The following is a 19,276-nucleotide window of genomic DNA, read 5'->3' as shown; positions in this document are numbered from 1 at the left end:
TACCACGCCCGGCTCATTTTGATTTATTGTAGAGATGAGGTCTCGCCAAGTTGCCCAGGCGGGTCATGAACCCGCATGCTTGGGCAGTCCACTCACCTCAGCCTCCCAAAGGCACGGGATTACAGGCTGAGCCACTGAGCCCGGCTTTTTTTTTTTGAGTCAGAGTCTCACTCTGTCACCCAGGCTGGAGTGCAGTGGCACACTCAAGGCCACTCCAGCCTTGACCTGCTGGGCTCCGGTGTTCCTTCCGCCTCAGCCTTCCAAGTAGCCGGAGCCACAGACGTGTGCCACCATGCCTGGCTAACTTTTTAAATTTATTGTAGAGACAAGATCTTGTCAAGTTGCCCAGGCTGGTCTCGAACCCGTGGGCTAAGGCAGTCCTCTCACCTCAGTCTCCCAAAGTACTGGCATTTTTGGCGTGAGCTACCACGCCCAGCCTGTTTTTGTTTTTGTTTTGTTTGAGTTGAAGTCTCACTGTCACCCAGGCTGGAGTGCAGTGGCATGCTCACAGCCACCACTGTGATGTCAAAGTTTAAAAATTGAGAGGTTTCACTTAGAATAGAATACATTTCCAACGTCTTTTGAAAAATCAGATTGGTCAGTACTGGGCCTGCTTTACCATGGGGCATCAACCAGCTAGAGCAGAGAAGTGGCTGCCCCTCCAGGCAGGGTGGGTGGACCTGCATTCACCGGTGACCACACTCCTCACCACTCCGTATTGCCTCCAGTACCAAGGCCAAAGGGTATTAACCGATGATGACTGTTTTCCTTATTGTAGATTTAAGGAAACCTGCTGTGCTCAGGCAATCCTTCCACCTCAGTCTCCTGAGTAGCTGGAACTACAGGTGTGCACCACCATGCCCAGCTAATTTTTTGATTTCTTGTAGAGATGAGGTCTTGCCGAGTTGCCCATGCTGATCTTGAACCCATGGGCTCAGGCAGTTCTCTTACCTCAGCCTCCCAAAGTGCTGGGATGATAGGCATGACCCACCGTGCCCAACATATTTCTTCCCTTTCAAAACACTTTTATTTAACAGTCACTTGCAGCTGGTTGCATGTGAGAACACAGGTTTGTGGTCTTTATCAGCCACGAGCTGTGAGTGTCTCCCTGGGTGGTCACTTAGGTGTTTCTGTCTTTTTTTTTTTTTTTTTTTTTTTTTTGCACATGTGGTCCTTTGAGTGCAGGCGGCTCGTAGACCGCATCCCTGAAGGTGGAACTGTTTGTTCAGAGGATGTGCGTGCTTCAAATGTCGGCTCCTTCTGTTTTCTTCTAGAGAGGTCTAGGCAGGAGGACTCCACCAGTGCAGGGGTGCTCAGTCTCAGCACTACTGGCATTTTAGTTGCTGAATTATTCTTTTGGGGGGGAATCTTACTCTGTCACCCAGGCTGGAGTGCAATGGCACGGTCCCAACTCACCATAGCTGCAGCCTCCTGGGCTCAGATTCTTCTGCCTCAGCCTCTCAAGTAGCTGGGACTACAAGCACGTACCACCACACCTGGCTAATTTTTTTATTTTTTGTAGGAATGGGATCTCGCTATGTCACCCAGGCTGATACCGAACTCCTGGGCTCAAGCAATCCACTTGCGTCGACCTTCCAATGTGCCGGGATTGATTGCAGGCATGAACACCACACCCGGCCCTGGGCTGGATGATTCTTTATTGCGGAAACTATACTGTACCTGGTAGGATTTGAGCAGCACTCCTGGTGTCCACCCACTGGATGCCAGTCGCTCCTCTCTTCAGTGGTGACACCAAAAATGTTTCTAGGGCCAGATGTGGTGGCTCATGCCTATAATCCCAGCAATTTGAGGAGGCTGAGGCAGGAGGATTGCTTGAGCCCAGGAGTTTAACACCAGCCTGGGCAACAGAGTGAGAATCCTTTGTCTCTACAAAAAAATAAAAAATTAGCCAGGCATGGTGGCCTGTGCTTGTAGTCCCAGTTACTCAGGAGGCTGAGGCAGGAAGATCGCTTGAGCCCAGGTGGTCGAGGCTGCGATGAGCCATGATCGCGGCGACACTGCACTCCAGCCAGGGGGGAGAGCAAAACTCTGTCTCTTAAAAAAAAACGGCTGGGTTTGGTGGCTCAGCCTGTAATCCCACGCTTTGGGAGGCCAAGGTGAGTGGATAGCCTGAGCCCGTGGGTTCGAGACCCGCCTGGGCAACTTGGCGAGGCCTCATCTCTACAATAAATCAAAAAAGTAGCCGGGCATGGTAGCGCGTGCCTGTAGTTCCGGCTACTCAGAAGCCTGAGGCAGAAGGATCGCCGGAGCCCAGCAGGTCGAGGCTGTGGTGGCTGGGAGCAGCCACTGCACTCCAGTCTGGGCGACAGAGTGAGACTCCAACTCAAAAAAAAAAAACCAAAACACAGTTTCAGACGTTGCTCAGTGTCTTCAGGGTGGGGGCGGGCAAAGCTGCCCCCAGTTGAGAGCTAGTGGCCTGGTGGCTTTGCCATAGCCTTGTGGATATGTGGCATCCCCTCTCGTTCCCCTCGGCGTCTCCCACAGTTATGGCACACCCACCCATCAGGCTTCCGGCGCAGTCCTGGGCAGGTGACTCTGCAGGTAGAAGGCAGAGGGGGTGGGACGAGGCCATGGTCACGTACCGGCCCACACTTGCCGTGTGGCCTTGAGCAAACAGTGCCACCTCCTTTGTACCTTTCTGTTTTCCTGTTCATAAAATGGGACAAATAGGAGTTGCCTCCGGGGTCAGGTCGCTGCAAGGAGCCAAGGAGAGGAGAGGTCAGCAGAGTGCCTGGAGCTGGGGAAGGTTCAGCAGAGCCTCAGGGGCTGCCTGTCCGCCTTTCTGCCAGGAGCGATTCCAAGGCCGCCAGGGGCAGGCAAAGGACTGTGGTCTGCAGCCACGTTCCAGCAACTTTCCCATCCTGATTTCTTTCAGGCTGTGGCTTGCTCCTCCCCCGTCTGGGGTCCGCATCTCCTTTGCTCTAAAGGACCAGCCCAGGCTCAGCTGTAGGAGTGACATTTTGAGCGAATGCGTCCATAACTGCCACGTTCTGCAAACGACCGCTCCTCTTTCCATAACCACCACCCAAAGCAAAAGTGGTAGAAGCCAGGGGCAGAGAAACCCGCTCCAGGGTCCTCCGCCAGCCACCCCAGGCCCCTGGGCCCTCTCAAACAGGATTCACCTGCCACTGCCAGGGGCTCCCCCATAGAAAGGGCATGGGGACAGACCCACGTGGCCTTCCCAGGTGGGCGCACGCTGCCTGCCGGGACAGGGTGGGTCGGACACCAGCTGTTGACCTTGCTTTGAACTTGTTTACTGCTGAGTGAGTTCAGGGAATGACATAATGTCCGAGCTCCCTGGACTAAATTTAGGCCCCAGGAAAATAATTTCCCCTGGGTGAGCTCCAACACCACAGTGCTGAGAGAATCTGCCGCTGCCCAGGGCCCTTGGACGCTCGGCCAGCTCCGAGGCCAGTTCCCACCAAGCTCTTGGGCCTGGCTCTCGGGAGGCCACTCCCAGGGCGTCGCTCTGCCCAGCAAGGGTTCGTGTGACTCTCTGGTTGACCGGCCACCTTCATGATTGCTAAGCTTGCAGCGGGGGCACCTCCACCCTGCCCATTCTGCAGAGCCCACTGTGCCAGGCCGAAAAGGGACTGTGGTCAGACATGTGGAGCCATAGATGTGGCAAGTTTTCCGGGTCAGTAGAAATGGTAAATGTTTATGCTAAAGCAGACAAACATTATGAAACAGAAGATAATGTGAACGTGGGGTTTTTCTTTTTTACTGAGATGAAATTCACATAAAATGAGCCATCTTAAGTGAACAACAGTTCGCTGGCAACTAGTATAGTCACACGGTTGTGCAACCACCACCTCTGTCTTCTTCCAGAACATTCTCATCACCCCAGAGAGAAACCTCATACCCACTAGCAGTCTCTCCTTTCTGCCTCCCCCAGTCCCTGGCAGCCAAAGGTCTACTTTCTGTCTCTCTGGATTTGCCTATTCTGGACATCTCGTGTAAGCAGAATCCTACAATGTGTGGCCTTTGGGGTTTGACTTCTTTCACTCAGCGTGGTATAGCCTGTGTCAGTGGTTCCTTCCTTTTTACAACAGAATCATACTCTACTGTGTGGACAGACCACATTTTGTTTATCCATCTGTTCATTTCATTTGGCTGTTTCCACCCTTTGGCTGGTATGAATGGTGATGCCTGAACATTCTTGTACCCATACCCGTTTGGGTTCCTGTGTTCGGTTCTTTTGGTGATATACCAAGGGTCTGTTCCTGGGTCCTGTGGTCATTAGGTGTTTAACTTTTTGAGGAACTGCCATTAACGTGGATTTTAAAAGTGAAACGAGGCCAGGCGTAGTGACTCACTCCTGTAATCCCAGCATTTCAGGAGGCTGAGGCGAGAGGGTTGCCTGAGTCCACGGGTTAGAGATCAGCCTGGGCAACTTGATGAGACCTCATCTCTACAATAAATCAAAAAATTAGCTGAAGCCAGGCTCGGTGGCTCAGCCTGTAATCCCGTGCCTTTGGGAGGCTGAGGTGAGTGGATTGCCTGAGCCCGCGGGTTTGAGACGCACCTGGGCAGCAAGACCTCATCTCTACAATAAATCAAAAACTTAGCCGGGCGTGGCAGCGCGTGCCTGTGATTCTGGCTACTTGGAAGGCTGAGGCGGAAGGATTTCCGGAGCCCAGCAGGCGAGGCTGCAGTGGCCCGAAGCGGCCACTGCACTCCAGTCTGGGCGATAGAGTGAGACTCCAACTCAAAAAAAAAAAAAAAATTAGCTGAGCATGATGGCACACGCCTGTGGTTCCAGCTACTTGGAAGGCTGAGGCAGAAGGATTGCCTAGGCCCAGCAGGCGGAGGCTGCAGTGGCTGTGAGCGTGCCACTGCACTCCAGCCTGGGCAACAGAGTGAGACTCCAATTTAAAAAAAAAATGAAACTAAAGACCAAAGAAATTTCAAGTTTATGGAGAGTTTGATGCTAGGCCCTGAATAATCCCTCAGCTCCTCCCACCTGGGGTTGTTCTGCTGATGGGTGTTCTTTGTGTCACTCCATGTGATCCTCACAGCCCCTCACCAGGGTGGCTCTTGTCCAGAGCCTGCGTCCCCTAAGAAGCAAGCAGCAGAGGCGGTATGGGCAGTGTTCGGACCCAAGTCTCCTCCAAACCCTGTGTCTTCCACATACCAGGCTGTAGGCAGAGCCTGGACCTGGTGAGGGTGGATCCCTGACCCCCTCCCTGTGGCAACGAGAAGCCTGCCCTTGACCCTTGGCTAGTACCAGGGCTCCTGGAACAACCAAGAGCTATCAGGGCTCCTGGTTTGAGGAGTAAGAAGTGTTTGCGAACAGCAGCCCTCAACCCTGGTCAGCCTCCCCGGGAAGGAGGCCCCTGCAGGTCTGTTTCTGCGCCCTCTGTGCCCCATCCTGTCCCAGGCCCTGGAGGACTGCTGACTCTTCCCCTACTTTCCCATGTGACTTGCTTGCTTCTCCACTGAAGCCTGAATGTTTTTCCCCCTTGTTATTTCTCTGCCTCAGAAACCCCAGAAAGTCAGTCCTAGTTGCTTAGGCATTCTTGAGTATTTGTTCAGTGTGCTTTCTTTTCTTTTTTTTTCTTTTCTTTGGAGTTGGAGTTGGAGTCTCACTCTGTCACCCAAGCTGGAGTGCAGTGGCACGCTCACAGCCACCACCGCCTCAACCTGCTGGGCTCAGGTGATCCTTCCAAGTAGCTGGAACGACGGGCGTGTGCCACCACACCCGGCTAATTTTTTTATTTATGGCAGAGACAAGGTCTCGCCATGTTGCCCAGGCTGGTCTCAAACTCGAAAGCTCAGGCCGTCCTCTCACCTTGGTCTCCCAAAGTGCTGTGATTTCAGGTGTGAGCCACCGCACCCAGCCAGGGTGCTTTCAAAATCAGGAAACTTGCCTGCAACAGAGCAGGACCCTGGGCAGGACTTTGTTGCTCCCCCTGTGAGGCTCTGTCTCTGTGCCTGGTAAGCTTTAGGTAAAACTTCTGGCACCATTTCCTCCCCCTCCCAAACTGCACCCCACATCCAGCCTGCACCTTCTTTCTGCTGAAGAAGCTTGAGGTGAAGCAGAAGGGAAACCGAGACATGAGCAATCATCCAAATAGCTGGATTCAGTAGCTAGGCAATTGCTTGTAGAATACTGTGCAGCCATCTTATAAGCTCTGGTATTTAGGGGACTTTTAAAGACATGAAAAATTATTCCAAATAATGTGTTATCCCCATTGGGGTGAGGAGAAAATAATATGCATGTAAGGGAAGGAAACCTGCAGAACTGGGAGTGAATCCTCTAATGCATTAGTGGGTGGTCTCTGGGTAGCGTGAGTGACAGGTGATTTTAACTTCATTTTGTTTTCTGTGATGTTTTCTGCAATGATCAGTCATGGCTCTGGCAATCAGAAAAATGCCCATATAATCAAGAGAAATGTTTACAAAGGGTCAGTTACCTCTGATGTTCCCCAGGAGGAGAACGCAGGCTCTTGAAAGAAAGAGGCTGAAGCCGCCTTGGCTACGGGGAGAGAGGAACCGACAGCCATGATTGTCGTGTGCGTTATGGCCACCAGGGGGCGCTAGTTGCACGCAGCACGGAGGCTGCAGCATCCTTCCATTGCCTCTGGAGGCCCTTGGCCGCTAAGAACTGTGCAGGAGAGTGTGGGTGACCCCGGGGCCAGCATGCGGCCTGACTGCTGAAAGCAGCATCACGAAAAAATAAACAAGAGGCTTCCCCAACTCCCCCAGCCCTCTGCAGCCTTCAAAGACCGCGGCCACAACACTCCCCAGTTCCAGATGTTTTTATTGTTTTTAGTCTCACGTGTCTGAAAATAGCTTCTGTCGTCTTGCTCTTCCCTCAGACGCTTCTGACGAGCAGAACTCACAGTCTTCGATGGAACACTCAATGAACAGTTCAGAGAAGGTAGAGCGGCAGCCGTCTGGAGACGTGGGTCTGGCCACAGAGACGTCGGCGATCTCTCAGGTACCTCGATCGAGGTCTCAGAGGGGCAGCCAGATCGGCCGAGAGCCCATTGGGTTGTCGGGGGTACGTTGACAGGTGTCTTGTTTTCTTTTATTTTGTTGTTTTTTCGTTGAACAATTGGAACTGTCATTTTATCCATCAAGCAATGTCCGTGAATGTTGTCCTGTATCCTGCCTTGTGTGTGCTGGGGCCTCAGGGACAGATGAGATGTGTGATCCCTGCCCTTGGGGAGCCTTGGGTAAGGGGAATGAAGGGACCTCTATCCCAGCCTCAGCTTCGTCGTTTTGTCTCTTTGGTTTCACATAAGCATTGCCTTGTCTCCATGACTCAAAGTCACCATCTTTTACAGCTGCAAAGTCAAGTCCACAGAAACCTAAATGGTGGGTCATCCCAGGAATTGTGCAACTGACCCTCATCCCCCTGCTGGAGCCCCTTTCTGGGTTGTGTTTCCAAGCCTGGTCTAAATGAGTCAGTACAGGGCGCCTGGCAGTTGGAAGCAAACCTCCCAATGTCAGCCTTGGGCTTGAATCCCAGCTCTGCTGCTTGGTGCTGGGCAGTTAACTTCCTTGAGCCTCAGTCTTTCCAGCTGCCAAAAGGAGATTACAAAAGGGTCTTGGGGCCACGGGGAGGATGAGATGAGAGAACGTGGGCAAAACGCTTGGCATGAGCCAGACCCAGAAGATGCAGAAGCCGCTGTGAGGACTTTCACCAGAAGCCCTGCAGACCTGCCTTGACAGGGGCAGCGGGAACTCAGGGGTCACAAAATGTCAACTAAAACAAAACATTCTCCACTTGGCTGAGTGTTTTCTGGTGCCTCAAGAGAAACTGACAGCAGGTCACGTAGGAGCAGAGAAGAGGCGAGTTGCAGCAGGTCATGTTACGGAGCCTGAAAACAGGCCTTCCCCAGGGTCAAGTGGCCCTCAACTCCAAAATCTTCAGACCCTCTGCTCGTCAGCTCCCTTTCCGGGAGCCTCCTTCCCTAGCCTCTCTCCATGTGCACGAACACAGAGGGGGCGTGGAGCAGAGATGGATTTGCAGCGGTGGGAAGTCAGCCACAGCCTCCACTCGAAGGGTAGGGTCAAAAAACCTGGGGTCAGGTATGAACAGGCCATTGTGCGTGTACTGCTGAGTGCGGTTGGCCCTTCCAGGTAGCGATAAATATTCTTGCAGCTTGAAATGAGACAAGCAGTTAGGAGAACTGCTGGCACAGCATGCGTCTATTTGGCTAAAAACAATAAAAATCAAAGCCTGATGCCCAGCGTGAGACACCAGGATGTCAGCCGGGGTCTCCTGGCCTCTTGAGCTCAGTGGAGAAAAGGTCAGCTTGAAACTTTGATCCATACCCTGGGAGCATCGGATGCTCTCCCCTGATGTCTGAAAAAGCCAGGGGTCTCCCATTCCCCCACCCCCACCCTCGCTCCTGCTGCCCAGGGACCTAGACCTGGAGTTGAGCCTCTGTCACCATTTTCACGCACGCACCGACACATACGCTGCCCTACAGAGCCGGGTGTGTGAGCAAGGTGGAGACCACATTCCAGTGATACAAACAAGCTGACCTTGAAATACATATGTGCTAGGCACGGTGGCTCACACCTATCATCCCAGCACTTTGGGAGGCAGAGGCAAGAAGATTGCCTGAGCCCACAGGTTTGAGACCAGCCTGGGCAACTTGGCAAGACCTCCTCTAAACAATAAATCAAGAAAAATTAGGCAGGCGTGGTGGAACACACCTGCAGTTAAAGCTACTCGGAAGGCTGAGGTGGAAGGATCACCTGAGCCCAGCAGGTTGATGGTGCTGTGGCCGTGAGCATGCCACTGCATTCCATCCTGGGTGACGGAGTAAGACTCTGAGTCCAGAGAGAGAGAGAGAGAGAGAGAAATATGTACATATTCTTGGAGTTTGGGTGGGGGTTGGTTATTGTTTTTTTTGAATTGGCATCTCACTCCGTTGTCCAGGCTGGAGTGCAGTGGCATGCTCACACCACCCCAGCGTCGACCTGCTGGGTTCAGATGATCCTTCCGCCTCAGCCTTCCAAGTAGCCAGAACTACAGGCACGCACTACCGAGCCAAGATAATTTTTTGATTTATTGTAGAAATGAGTTCTCACCAAATTGCTCAGGCTGCTCTCAAACCTGTGGGCTCAGGCAGTCCCCTCACCTCAGCCTCCCGAAGTGCGAGATTACAGGCTTGAGCTACTGCGCCCGGCCCACATACGTATTCTTTATGCCATCCACCCTGCCCTGACCCCAATATCAGGAAAATTTCTCTAAATTATAAACATTTACACTAACTTCTCTTTTATTATTAATTTCTCAAGCTATTTCTAGAGTAAGGCTGGGTGCAGTGGCTCACACCTGTAATCCCAACACTTGAGGAGGCTAAGGCTGAAGGATCATCCGAGCTCAGGAGGTAGAGGCTGCAGTGAGCCGTGACCTTGCCACTGCACTCCAGCCTGCGTCCCAGAGAGAGACCCTGACTCAGAATTAAATAATAAATAAGGAGAAAGGGCCAGGAACAGTAGCTCATGCCTATAATCCCAGTGCTTTGGGAAGCTGAGGTTAGAGAATCGCTTGAGGCCAGGAGTTCAAGACCAGCCTGGGCAACATAGTAAGATCCTGTCTTTACAAATAGCTGGGTGCAGTGACACTTGCCTGTATCCTAGCTACTAGGAAGGCTGAAGCAGGAGGATGGCTTAAGACCAGGAGTTTGAAGTTACAGTGTGCTATAATCGTCCCATTGCACTCCAGCCTGGGCAACAGAGCAAGCCTCTAAAGATAAATAAATGCATAAATAAATAAAAACACAGCCAGGCACAGTGGGGCTCACACCTATAATCCCAACACTTTTGGGAGGCCGAAGCAGGAGGATCGCTTGAGGCCAGGAGCTTGAGACCGACCTAAACAACAGAGAGATCTTGTCTCTACCCAAAAAAAAAAAAAAGTTTTTTTGGGAGTTTTTTGTTTTGTTTTGAGTCAGAGTCTCACGCCGTTGCCCAGGCTGGAGGGCAGTGGTACGCTCCTGGCCACCGTAGCCCCGACCTACTGAGCTCAGGCAATCCACTCACCTCAGCCTCCCAAAGCGCAGGATTACAGGCTGAGCCACCAAGCCCAACCAAAATTTTTTTTAATCAATAAAAATAGTTTTTAAATAAGTAAAATAAAATAAGACAAAGGGAGAGAGAGGAAAGAAGAGCAGGCCTTCCTGAGTCCCCGTGAGGGTTCCCTGGGGGGAGCTCACGTAGCCTTCTCTGCACATGCTACATGCAGGCCTCGACAGGTCCCTCCCTGCTGTGTGGGGGTGACAGCAGATCTGGGAGTCTGAGGCGCTGCCGGGATATAGCAGACACAAACAGATCACAGAGCCACACTAAGTGCCGTGAGAGAGTGGGACAGGGTGACTTGAAAAAACAGAACAGGCCGGGATGAGGGCATCCTGGCTGGCACTGGCAGAGGCAAGAGTTGTGTGCCCGCCTTTGGGGGTGAAGTGCCCAGGGCCGGGAAGGCGGGCTGTCTACGCAAGGGCCGCCCAAGGCATGCAGGAGCCTTGAGACGGGAGCCAACCTGAGGAACAAAAGGGAGGCCAGGGTGGCTGGAGGTAGTGGGCGGGGCTTGGGTTCTGTTTTGAGGTCGGTGGGGAAAGTGTCGGAGGGCGTTGCATTTTGTGCACGGTTTCTATTTTACGGAGATTGTCAGGCCATATTGGAGGCCACAGGGAGGCCACAGCTCCAGCTAGGCAAGAGGTGACGGTGGCTCAGGTGTGGGGGCATAGGTGGAGGGCGGGACTGCGGGGTGCCATCCACACCTGGGCTTTCTCCCAGTATGATGGGGAACACCCGTGAGAACCGCTTCAGTCAGCATCCAGGCTCGATCAGCATCCGGTCTCGGGTCACAGGTGATGCGTGAGTGAGTGAGTAAGTGCTGGACGTTTTGGGGGTCATGAGGCTTCTTGGGAATTTGGTGACAACTGCAGACCCGTTCCCCCTAGAATAACCTCCATGGGTACCTTCAACAAGGGCCAAGGCTGACCTAGGCCAGGCGCCTGTGCCAAGCCCTAGAGGAACTAAGTCACCATGGCCTCAGAGCTTCGGGAGGTGAACTTGAAACTTGAGCACAAATAATCACCCTCGTAACGAATTACAGATGGGGAGACCGATAACAGGGAAACCTGGGCCAGCCTGGGCAGGTGAAGGGGCCAGGAGGACCTGGAGGCCCAGGGGGTGGTGTGGGAAGTTGCTCTAGCTGACAGCACCACTGGCACCAGCGGGGCCAGGCAGGGGCCAGGCGGCCCAGGGCCCTGGAGACTCCAGGTGTTCAGGTATGAAGTTCTCCATAGGCCATCCGCCTGATGTCCGTGCTTGGGCCTCGGGTTGGAACTGCTGGTCTGAAGCGCACGGCCCCCTCCCTCGGTCCCTGAGCCCACCTTCACCCTCATGCCCGGTCTGAATGGCTCCCCTGGGGTATTAACCTTTGTTTCTCTTGTCTTCCTTCTTCCCCCAAGGATTTGGAAGGAGTGCCACCCTCTAAAAAGATGAAACTGGAGGCCTCTCAACAAAACTCCGAAGAGATGTAGACAGTAAGTGAAACCCTCCGATCCATGTCTCATGGAAGGTACATCAGCAATTAATTCTAGAACAACTTTGCCCGAGCGATTCCTCTCGGGTGCGAGCAGAACTACTAACGTTTCAAGTTTACCAAGTGCAAATCCAAGAACACCTAGAACTGCGTAACTTCTCAGACACTGAAGAACTCTCTGCTGTGAAGCAAAACACTCGGACCTTTGAGTGTGTGTCCGTGGGGAGGCGGGGTCCACAGCTCAGGAGTGTCTGCACACTGTCTCGGAAGCCAAGCTCACATTTGTGTTGCTGCTGTATTTTTTTTTCCACTTCTCTATTTAACGATATAAGCTACTTGAGGGTGGTACCGATCAGGAATCTGCTTTTCATCGGGGCTTCTCACTGTTCAACCGATTCCTTCTGCTTTCTTTTTGTGTGCCTTGTGCCCTTGAGGTGACCTCTGGCATGTCTCCTGGTTGTTTTGCATCTCCCTGTGCAAAGTGCCCTCTTGGTTTTGCTCGGGCGGTGACGGCCACCTCGCTCACCGCTGTCTTCCCTGCCCGAGGACTTCATTGGAGCAGACAGGGTGGAGCGGGGCATGCCTTGGCTCACCTGATTTCTAGGTGCAGGGGCCCTGGGTGGGGTCAGCACCAGCCTCTGGGGCCCGAGGAATTGCAGGTGTCAGCCCCCAGCGCTTGGCCGTTTTGGCCCAGGCAGGGCACTTGCTATGCCCTCCGTTCCTCGGGGCGTTGAAGGCTTGGTGTTTCTAAGCCCACAGCAACCTGGAGGGACATGTAAAGCCCTGGGATTTTTCTGGCACGTCCACTCAACTGCCCCCACCACCTCCACCGCCGCTTTCTCCTAGACCTCCGAAGACAAAGATGGCTTCTCTAGCTGCCTGCCAGACTGTCTCCTTAAGACACCAACAGGGCTGGGGAGGCTGGGAGCAGGCGGCAGGCATAGCTGGTGCTGAACTTTCTCTCACAGGACGTTGCTTGGATTTCAAATCCACGGTAAACTGCTGCCCTCTGCCTCCCTGCAATCACCGCGTCCCGGCCTGTGCCCTAGAGAGGCAAGATTGCAGCCGGTCTAAACCCACCTGCTTTTGCATCATGTTCTGACTCTCAGAGCGAACAGCTGAATCGTGTCTCATTCCTAAAACGTGTGCCATCGATCCCCACCCGGGAGTGGGCCTTGATGGCTGGGCCTTGAAGGCCAGGAACAAGGCGCCAAGGAATTGGAAAGATTTGCACACCCTCCAGAAAGGAGCGACGCAACCTCCCCTCCAGCCCGCACCTGCACCATCTCACTGAACGGAGATGCCCCTTGGACGAACTGCCTAATCGTTTGGTTCTGAGGTCTGGTTTGCTCTTAATTAATATACAGACTCCTCAGACCTTAAACCTTTTCCTAAGCTTTCTTTACTGCACTGGAGTTCTGACTCCCTTTGAGTTGTATGTTATTGGGGGGGAGGGTTGGTGGGTTTTATTGGGGTTTTTTTTGGCTAATTGGTGCATATTCAGGTACCCCCTTTGATGTGTGGATCTTTCTCCTGACCACCATGGGAAGTGTCTGCCAGATTCCATTTTCTAAGAGTTTCTGAGGGTGAGGCTCTTGTTTTTTTTTTTTTTAAGGGAGCCTATTTCCTGCACTTCAAGAAGAATCAAAATGTTCCTGAATTTCAAATACCTCATGCAAAATGTCTCCTGAAATAAGGGAAAAAAAAAAAAAACTTTGAAAATCTTAATGTTGAAGTTAGCAATGCCGGAAGGTTTCTGTCTTAAAAAAAAAAACAAAATCCTTGTACTTCTCAGTTTTGCCCCTCAGGCAGTCAGTTTTGTTGAGAACTGTGTTCTGCGCCCTGACGCAGAAGCACCCAGATGCGTGACCCCTCCACGCGTCTGCAGGTGACTTTACCTCCAGATCCTGTAAGAGTTCAAGTCACGTTTTTCTTTGCAGCGAAACTCCATTTTGATGACAGATGAATTTGGATATTTATTTCCTTTCCTTTCTTTGGGAAACGAGAGGTTACAACCAAGACGGCTGAAGGAGAATCAAACACACACATCCACGGAAACAGAGAGGCGCAGGTGGCCCTCCTGTCTGCAGCGGCCTCTCTGGACAGGCGAGGGCAACTGACACAATTGAGGACGAACACGACATCCACAGTACCAAGGCTGTCACTAGTTTTTCTCTGAAGTGCCTGAAGGTAGGAATGGGCCGGCGGCTGGGACCCACTGGGCCCCGCCATGGCCACGCCAGGCAACACGCCAGCAGCCCTGCACTCCACGCTGGCCAAGGCCTTCCACATGGAACGGCGAGACTGCAAAAATCGATGTGCTTCCTTCCCTGATGCAGTCTGCTCCTTGGAGCCACTGCCCCCCACCCACCTGTACCCCTGGGCTTCCCCCCACCCCCACAGAATCTAAGACCTTTTAGCTGCGAACCAGGGGTGGGGGTGTCCCACACAAAAGCCTTCTGAGAACATCAGGCCCCGCGGCCTAAAGGGCTCCCGGGGCAAACTCAATTTCCCCCAAAACTTGAAGTCGGGGAAGCTGCGGCTACACATTCCACAAAGTGCTGGCACTTACACCCACAACCTGGAAGGCTGTTGACCGACTCCTAGAGGGTGGTGACCTCCCATTTTCAAACGGTGTCATGGTTTGGAATGTTCATTATCGCCGAGGACCTGGTTAGAGGCATAAAGACCGTTTTTCACCGTTACCGAGTTTGTTTTTTTCCTCCTACAATTTTTTTTGGTGTGTTGTACAGCAGTATAATTTTTCACTTATTTATTCCATCAGTAGATATGGTTTGTACAATGTACAATGGTTCCATTTCAGAAAATAAATAAAAAAAAATCGAATCATGAACCCTATAGTTGTGTTGCATTGAATTAAAGAGTAAAATCGGCCAGGCATGGTGGCTGAAGCCTGTAATTCCAGTACTTTGAGAGGCTGAGGTGAGAGGACTGCCTCAGCCCAGGGGTTTGAGACCAGCCTGGGCAACATGGCAAGACCTTGTCTCTACGATAAATCAAAAAATTAGGCAGGCATGATAATGGCGCCTATAGTTCCAGCTACTAGGAAAGCTGAGGCAAAAGGATCACCTGAGCCCAGCAGGTGGAGGCTGCAGTGGCCATGAGTGTGCCACTGCACTCCATCCTGGGCAACAGAATGATGCTCCAATTAAAAAAAAAAAAAAAGTACAATCAGCTTGATGGTGAGGACACTTCTTGCTGGCTGCTCTGACCTCTTCTGCATGGCTGTGTGTCCCTAACTCTGCAGGGTACAGTGAGCTCCTTGCACACAGGGACTATTCCCTTCCACAGTCATAAGAGCTGGCATTATTAAGCACCAGCTAGATGCCAGGCAAGCCACTAGTCACTCCTTTCTGTGAGCAAGTGTTACCAGCTACCTCATGCAGGTGAGGAAACAGCAGAATTGTCCCTTGCCCAGTTCTCATGTCCTCTCAAGGCCTCAGTTTAAGAGTTACACCCGCCAGGTGCGGTGGCTCACACCTATAATCTCAGCACTTTGGGAGGCCAAGACAGGTGGATTGCTTGAGCCAAGGAGTTTGAGACCTAACAGCCACATCTGTTCATCCTTCCTCCAGGACTGGGTTCCGGCAAAGGCATGTTTATAGATTCAACTTTGGGGTGCTCTGCCCATGGTGGGATTTGGGGTTCAGCGCACAGGTAGATTGCAACCTTGTCTTGATTTAACATGGCCTCTAGTGACTATGGTCAGGCTAGGACCAGAACATTCCCAGGGCTTCTCCCTCTCAGTTCAGACTCCCACCCCACTGAGGTGACTATCTCCCCTGTCTCCAGTCTCACCCAGCCCTGGGTCAGCCCCTAAAAGGGGCTGGACTGGGGGGAATATTGTGTCAGACTCACTGCGTGGACCGACCTGGAGGTATATGTTCTCTCCTTTTTGTTTTGTCTGACTCCTCCCCTCCTCGTTCTTTTTTAACATGTTCCAGTGTTTTTACCAGAATTGGTTGCTCAGCTAAATAAACTGATACGGAAAGTTCGGCCTGACAAAACACAAATCACAGGGGCCTTGTTTGTCTAAACGGATAAATGCCTTTGCTGGCACACGCTCACACCCTCCCTTTCGTCTTCTCTGTCTGTTCCCTGGTTTTCTCTCTCTGGATCAGTGTCCCTTCCTTGTCCCTAAGGCTCTTGCCCTTTCTGCATCCCTTGTCTCCACCCCCCTTGGTCTCTGTCTCTCAGTCATTCTGTGTTACTTTGTGTCTCTGTGGAGCTGTCTGACCTGTCCCATCTCCCTTCCTCAAGGAGCAGCACAGAGCTGGAAACAGGCCTTACAGACCTTCATCGAGCACCATTGTGTGTTGGGCTCTAGGCAGCTATGACTCAAACTGGACCCTTTCCCCTAAGGAAGTCAGTGAGCCCGGTGCATTCAGAAAGATGTCCCCACACAGTTCGGAGTTAGGGGACACACACATTTTGATGGTGGGGGTCAGGGAAGCTCGTAGGACTGTGGAACCCCAGGCAGGGGGCTAAGCAGCTTGATTTTCCTTGTTGTCACGAAGGACCGAGGATCCTGAGCCAGAGCTCGCTGGACTAGGGACGTGTCGCCAGTGAATAGGACGGATTGGAAAAGACCAGACAGGGTCGGGGAAGGGCAACTAGGGATCTGGGATGATAGGTCAAGTAAGAGGCCAGCAGTTGATAAGAGGTCCCGTGTGCTCCCAGGTGATGTGAAGGCAGTCAGTACTGCAGACAGGTAGGATGGGCAGGAGGCAGGTGGGCTGGGGAGGCAGGCAGAGAAGGCTCAGGTTCAGGTTCCAGTCCATGCCGAGCCAACAAGTGTCATGGAGGGCTGTGGTGGGACCGAGGATGGAAGATAAACCCTGAAGGCCAAATCTAACTTCCAAGGAATGCTCTTTTCTTCCAGAGGCTCATAGTAGGCATCCCCTTACCTTGTCTATCCAGTTGCAGACCCCTCATCTTCCCGTAGGGGTCGCCTGCCTCACTGTGTTGGCACCATGCCAGGGTTGCCATGTGACCCAGTCTGGTCCAATCAGCATGTTCCCAGCCCCTGGCTACTGCAGTTGGTTCAGAGATGAGCACATGACCCAAGATGGCCCAATGAGAGTCAGCCTTGGGATTTCTGCTGGAACTGGTGGGGAAGAGTTCCCGGGGGAGCATGTGCCGCAGTAGTTCACCTGGAGCTGCTGAGCCATCTTTGCTCCCAGTGGAGAGAGGCCTGCTTGACAGTGAAGATAGCCCCGGAAGGGTTCAGAGATGGTGAGTGTTGCTTCCTTTTTTTTTTTTTTTTTTTTTTTGAGCTGGAGTCGCTATAGACCAGGATGGAATACAGTGGCATGCTCATGGCTATGGCAGCCTCGACCTGCTGGGCTCAGGTGATCCTTCCTCCTCAGCCTTTCAAGTAGCTGGAACTACAGGCACCAGCCACCACGGCGAGCTGATTTTTTTATTTTTATTGTAGAGATGCGATCTGGCCAACTTGCCCAGGCTGGTCTCGAACCTGTGGGCTCAGGCAGTCCTCTTGCCTCAGCCTCCCAAAGTGTTGGGATTATAGGCGTGAGCCACCGTGCCCAGCCACTGCTCCCTTTTTAATGCTCCCATTTGACAAGGACTTGGAAGTTTCACACCTGAGGACAAGGAAATAAACAGGATAGTATGGTCTGAGGCAGCCTCTTCTATAATCCTCGGCATCCAGGTCTCCACCACTCCAGAACTGGGTGACCTTAGCCAAGTATCTTAACCTCTCTGGATCTCATTTCTTCATCTGTATAATGGGGAGAATAATAGTCCTTATTAGGGTTGTATTAAATTATAAATTAATTAATATACATAAAGTGCTCAGGACAGACCCTGGCGCAATCTCAAATGTTAGCTGTGTTTTTGTTTTGTTTTAGATTAGATTAGAAAATATAGTTTATCTAGAAAGAAAATTAGAAAGAGGAGATTCGCCGGGCTCAGGGGCTCAGCCTGTAATCCTGCGCCTTTGGGAGGCTGAGGTGAGTGGATTGCCTGAGCCCGCGGGTTCGAGACCTGCCTGGGCAGGCGAGACCTCATCTCTACAATAAAATAAAAAAATTAGCCGGGCATGGTAGCGCGCGCCTGTAATTCCGGCTACTCGGAAGGCTGAGGTGGAAGGATCGCCAGAGCCCAGCAGGTCGAGGCTGCGGTGGCCGGGAGTGGCCACTGCACTCCAGTCTGGGCAACAGACTGAGACTCCAACTCAAATAAAATAAAATAAAAGAAAGAAAGAGGAGATTCACCTCCCCAAGGTAGGGGAGTGGGCCAGAGCCAGGAAACATAGCAACAGCCATACCTCAGAGAGCACATGGACACACCAGAGTCTAGTAAGGCAATGGCCAAAACATAAGCTGTTAGGTTTATTACTACGACAGTTATTATCCTTAAGTAAATCTGCACTCCCAGAAGTCTATACCAAAGCCACAAGGCACAGGGAAAGGAGACCCCACCCCCAGCTGCCTCAGGCTCACCCTCAGTTCCACTTTGTTCTCTGCAGGCAGACCCAGTTCGTCCCCAAATGATTGACACTGGAGTTACCCACCCAGCGTGGCTTAGATGATCCAGCCCGACTCAGGCCTTGTGAGCAAAGGTTGGTGGTTAGACAGCACATCACTGCCCCAGGCACTGGCTGCTCAGTAGAGTAGTCCAAGCAGGGAGCTCCTGGCCGAGATCTCAGAGGAACAGCCTAGTAGAGACTCATGTTTCCAGTGTCTTTCACCATTGCTCTCTCTCCGCAGATGGGGGGTGGGGAAGGCCTCCACGAGGCAAGGACCAGGATCTGTTGCCAAGCCTGTGGGTCCTGTCTCCCTCTGGGATGCCCGTGGGATGCTGGTGTCCATGGATGCACTGGGTGACTTAGGATCAATGGCTTTCTCTCTCCAGGCCTGGGCAGAAATAACAATCTGCTTCACGTCAGAGAGCCTCAAGAGGCTCCTAATCCTACTTTTTTTTCCCTTCGGGTTCCCTCAGTGATGAGCTCATAAGACCTCCTTGCAACCCTGAATGGTGGCTGAGAGCAGAGATTCCACCTCTCCATTTACAAAAGGGATAACTCAGGGACTCTGTGAAGGAGGCTTCAGAACCCAGCCTGTCTTCCACTAGACCAAGGGTCGGCAAATCCAGCCCACCACCAGTTTTTATAAATAAAGTTTTATTGGAACACAGCCATGCTCATTCATGTACATATTATCCCTGGCTGCTTTCACCATACAGCAGCAGAGCTGAGCACAGATGCTCCTCAACTTACAATGGGGTGACTTCCCAATACACCTGTAAGTTGAAAAATCTCATGAGTCAAAAATGCATTTTTTTAAAAATTGGAATCTCACTCTGTCACCCAGGCTAGAGTGCAGTGCCACTCTCAGGCCACTGTAGCCTCAACCCTCTGGGCTCGGACAATCCTTCTTCCTCAGCCTTTGAAGTAGCTGGAACTACAGGCGTGCTGCTACCATGCCCGGCTTATTTTTTTATTTATTGTAGAGACGAGATCTTACCAAGTTGCCCAAGCTGGTCTCGAACCCCTGAGCTCAGGCAATCCTCTCATCTCAGCCTCCCAAAGTGCTGGGATTACAGGCTTGAGCCACCACACCCAGTGAAAATGCATTTAATACACCTAACCAACCAAACATTGTAGCTTCGTCTTGCGACCTCACACATGCTCAGGACATTCACAATAGCCTACAGTTGGGCAAAGTCATCTAACACAAAACCTATTTTATAATAAAG

General features: G+C 52.1%; 1 protein-coding gene across 1 annotated transcript in view; it reads left to right on the top strand.

Moving 5' to 3' along the window:
* BCL7A (BCL tumor suppressor 7A) overlaps window positions 1-14,390 on the top strand; it is a 31,028-nt gene extending 16,638 nt beyond the window's left edge. Inside the window, exons 4-5 of the mRNA XM_021713207.1 lie at window positions 6,843-7,027; window positions 11,463-14,390. Of these exons, the coding sequence (XP_021568882.1) occupies window positions 6,843-7,027; window positions 11,463-11,534 (257 nt within the window). The 3' untranslated portion in view covers window positions 11,535-14,390. The remainder of the gene's footprint in view (window positions 1-6,842; window positions 7,028-11,462) is intronic.
* The last annotated feature ends 4,886 nt before the right edge of the window (window positions 14,391-19,276 follow it).

Source organism: Carlito syrichta, unplaced genomic scaffold (assembly GCF_000164805.1).
Source record: "Carlito syrichta isolate Samal-C Ts95f unplaced genomic scaffold, Tarsius_syrichta-2.0.1 Scaffold304341, whole genome shotgun sequence".
Classification (NCBI taxonomy): Eukaryota; Metazoa; Chordata; class Mammalia; order Primates; family Tarsiidae; genus Carlito; species Carlito syrichta.
The sequence above is the reverse complement of the archived record's forward strand: the minus strand, read 5'-3'. Positions and strand labels throughout refer to the sequence as shown.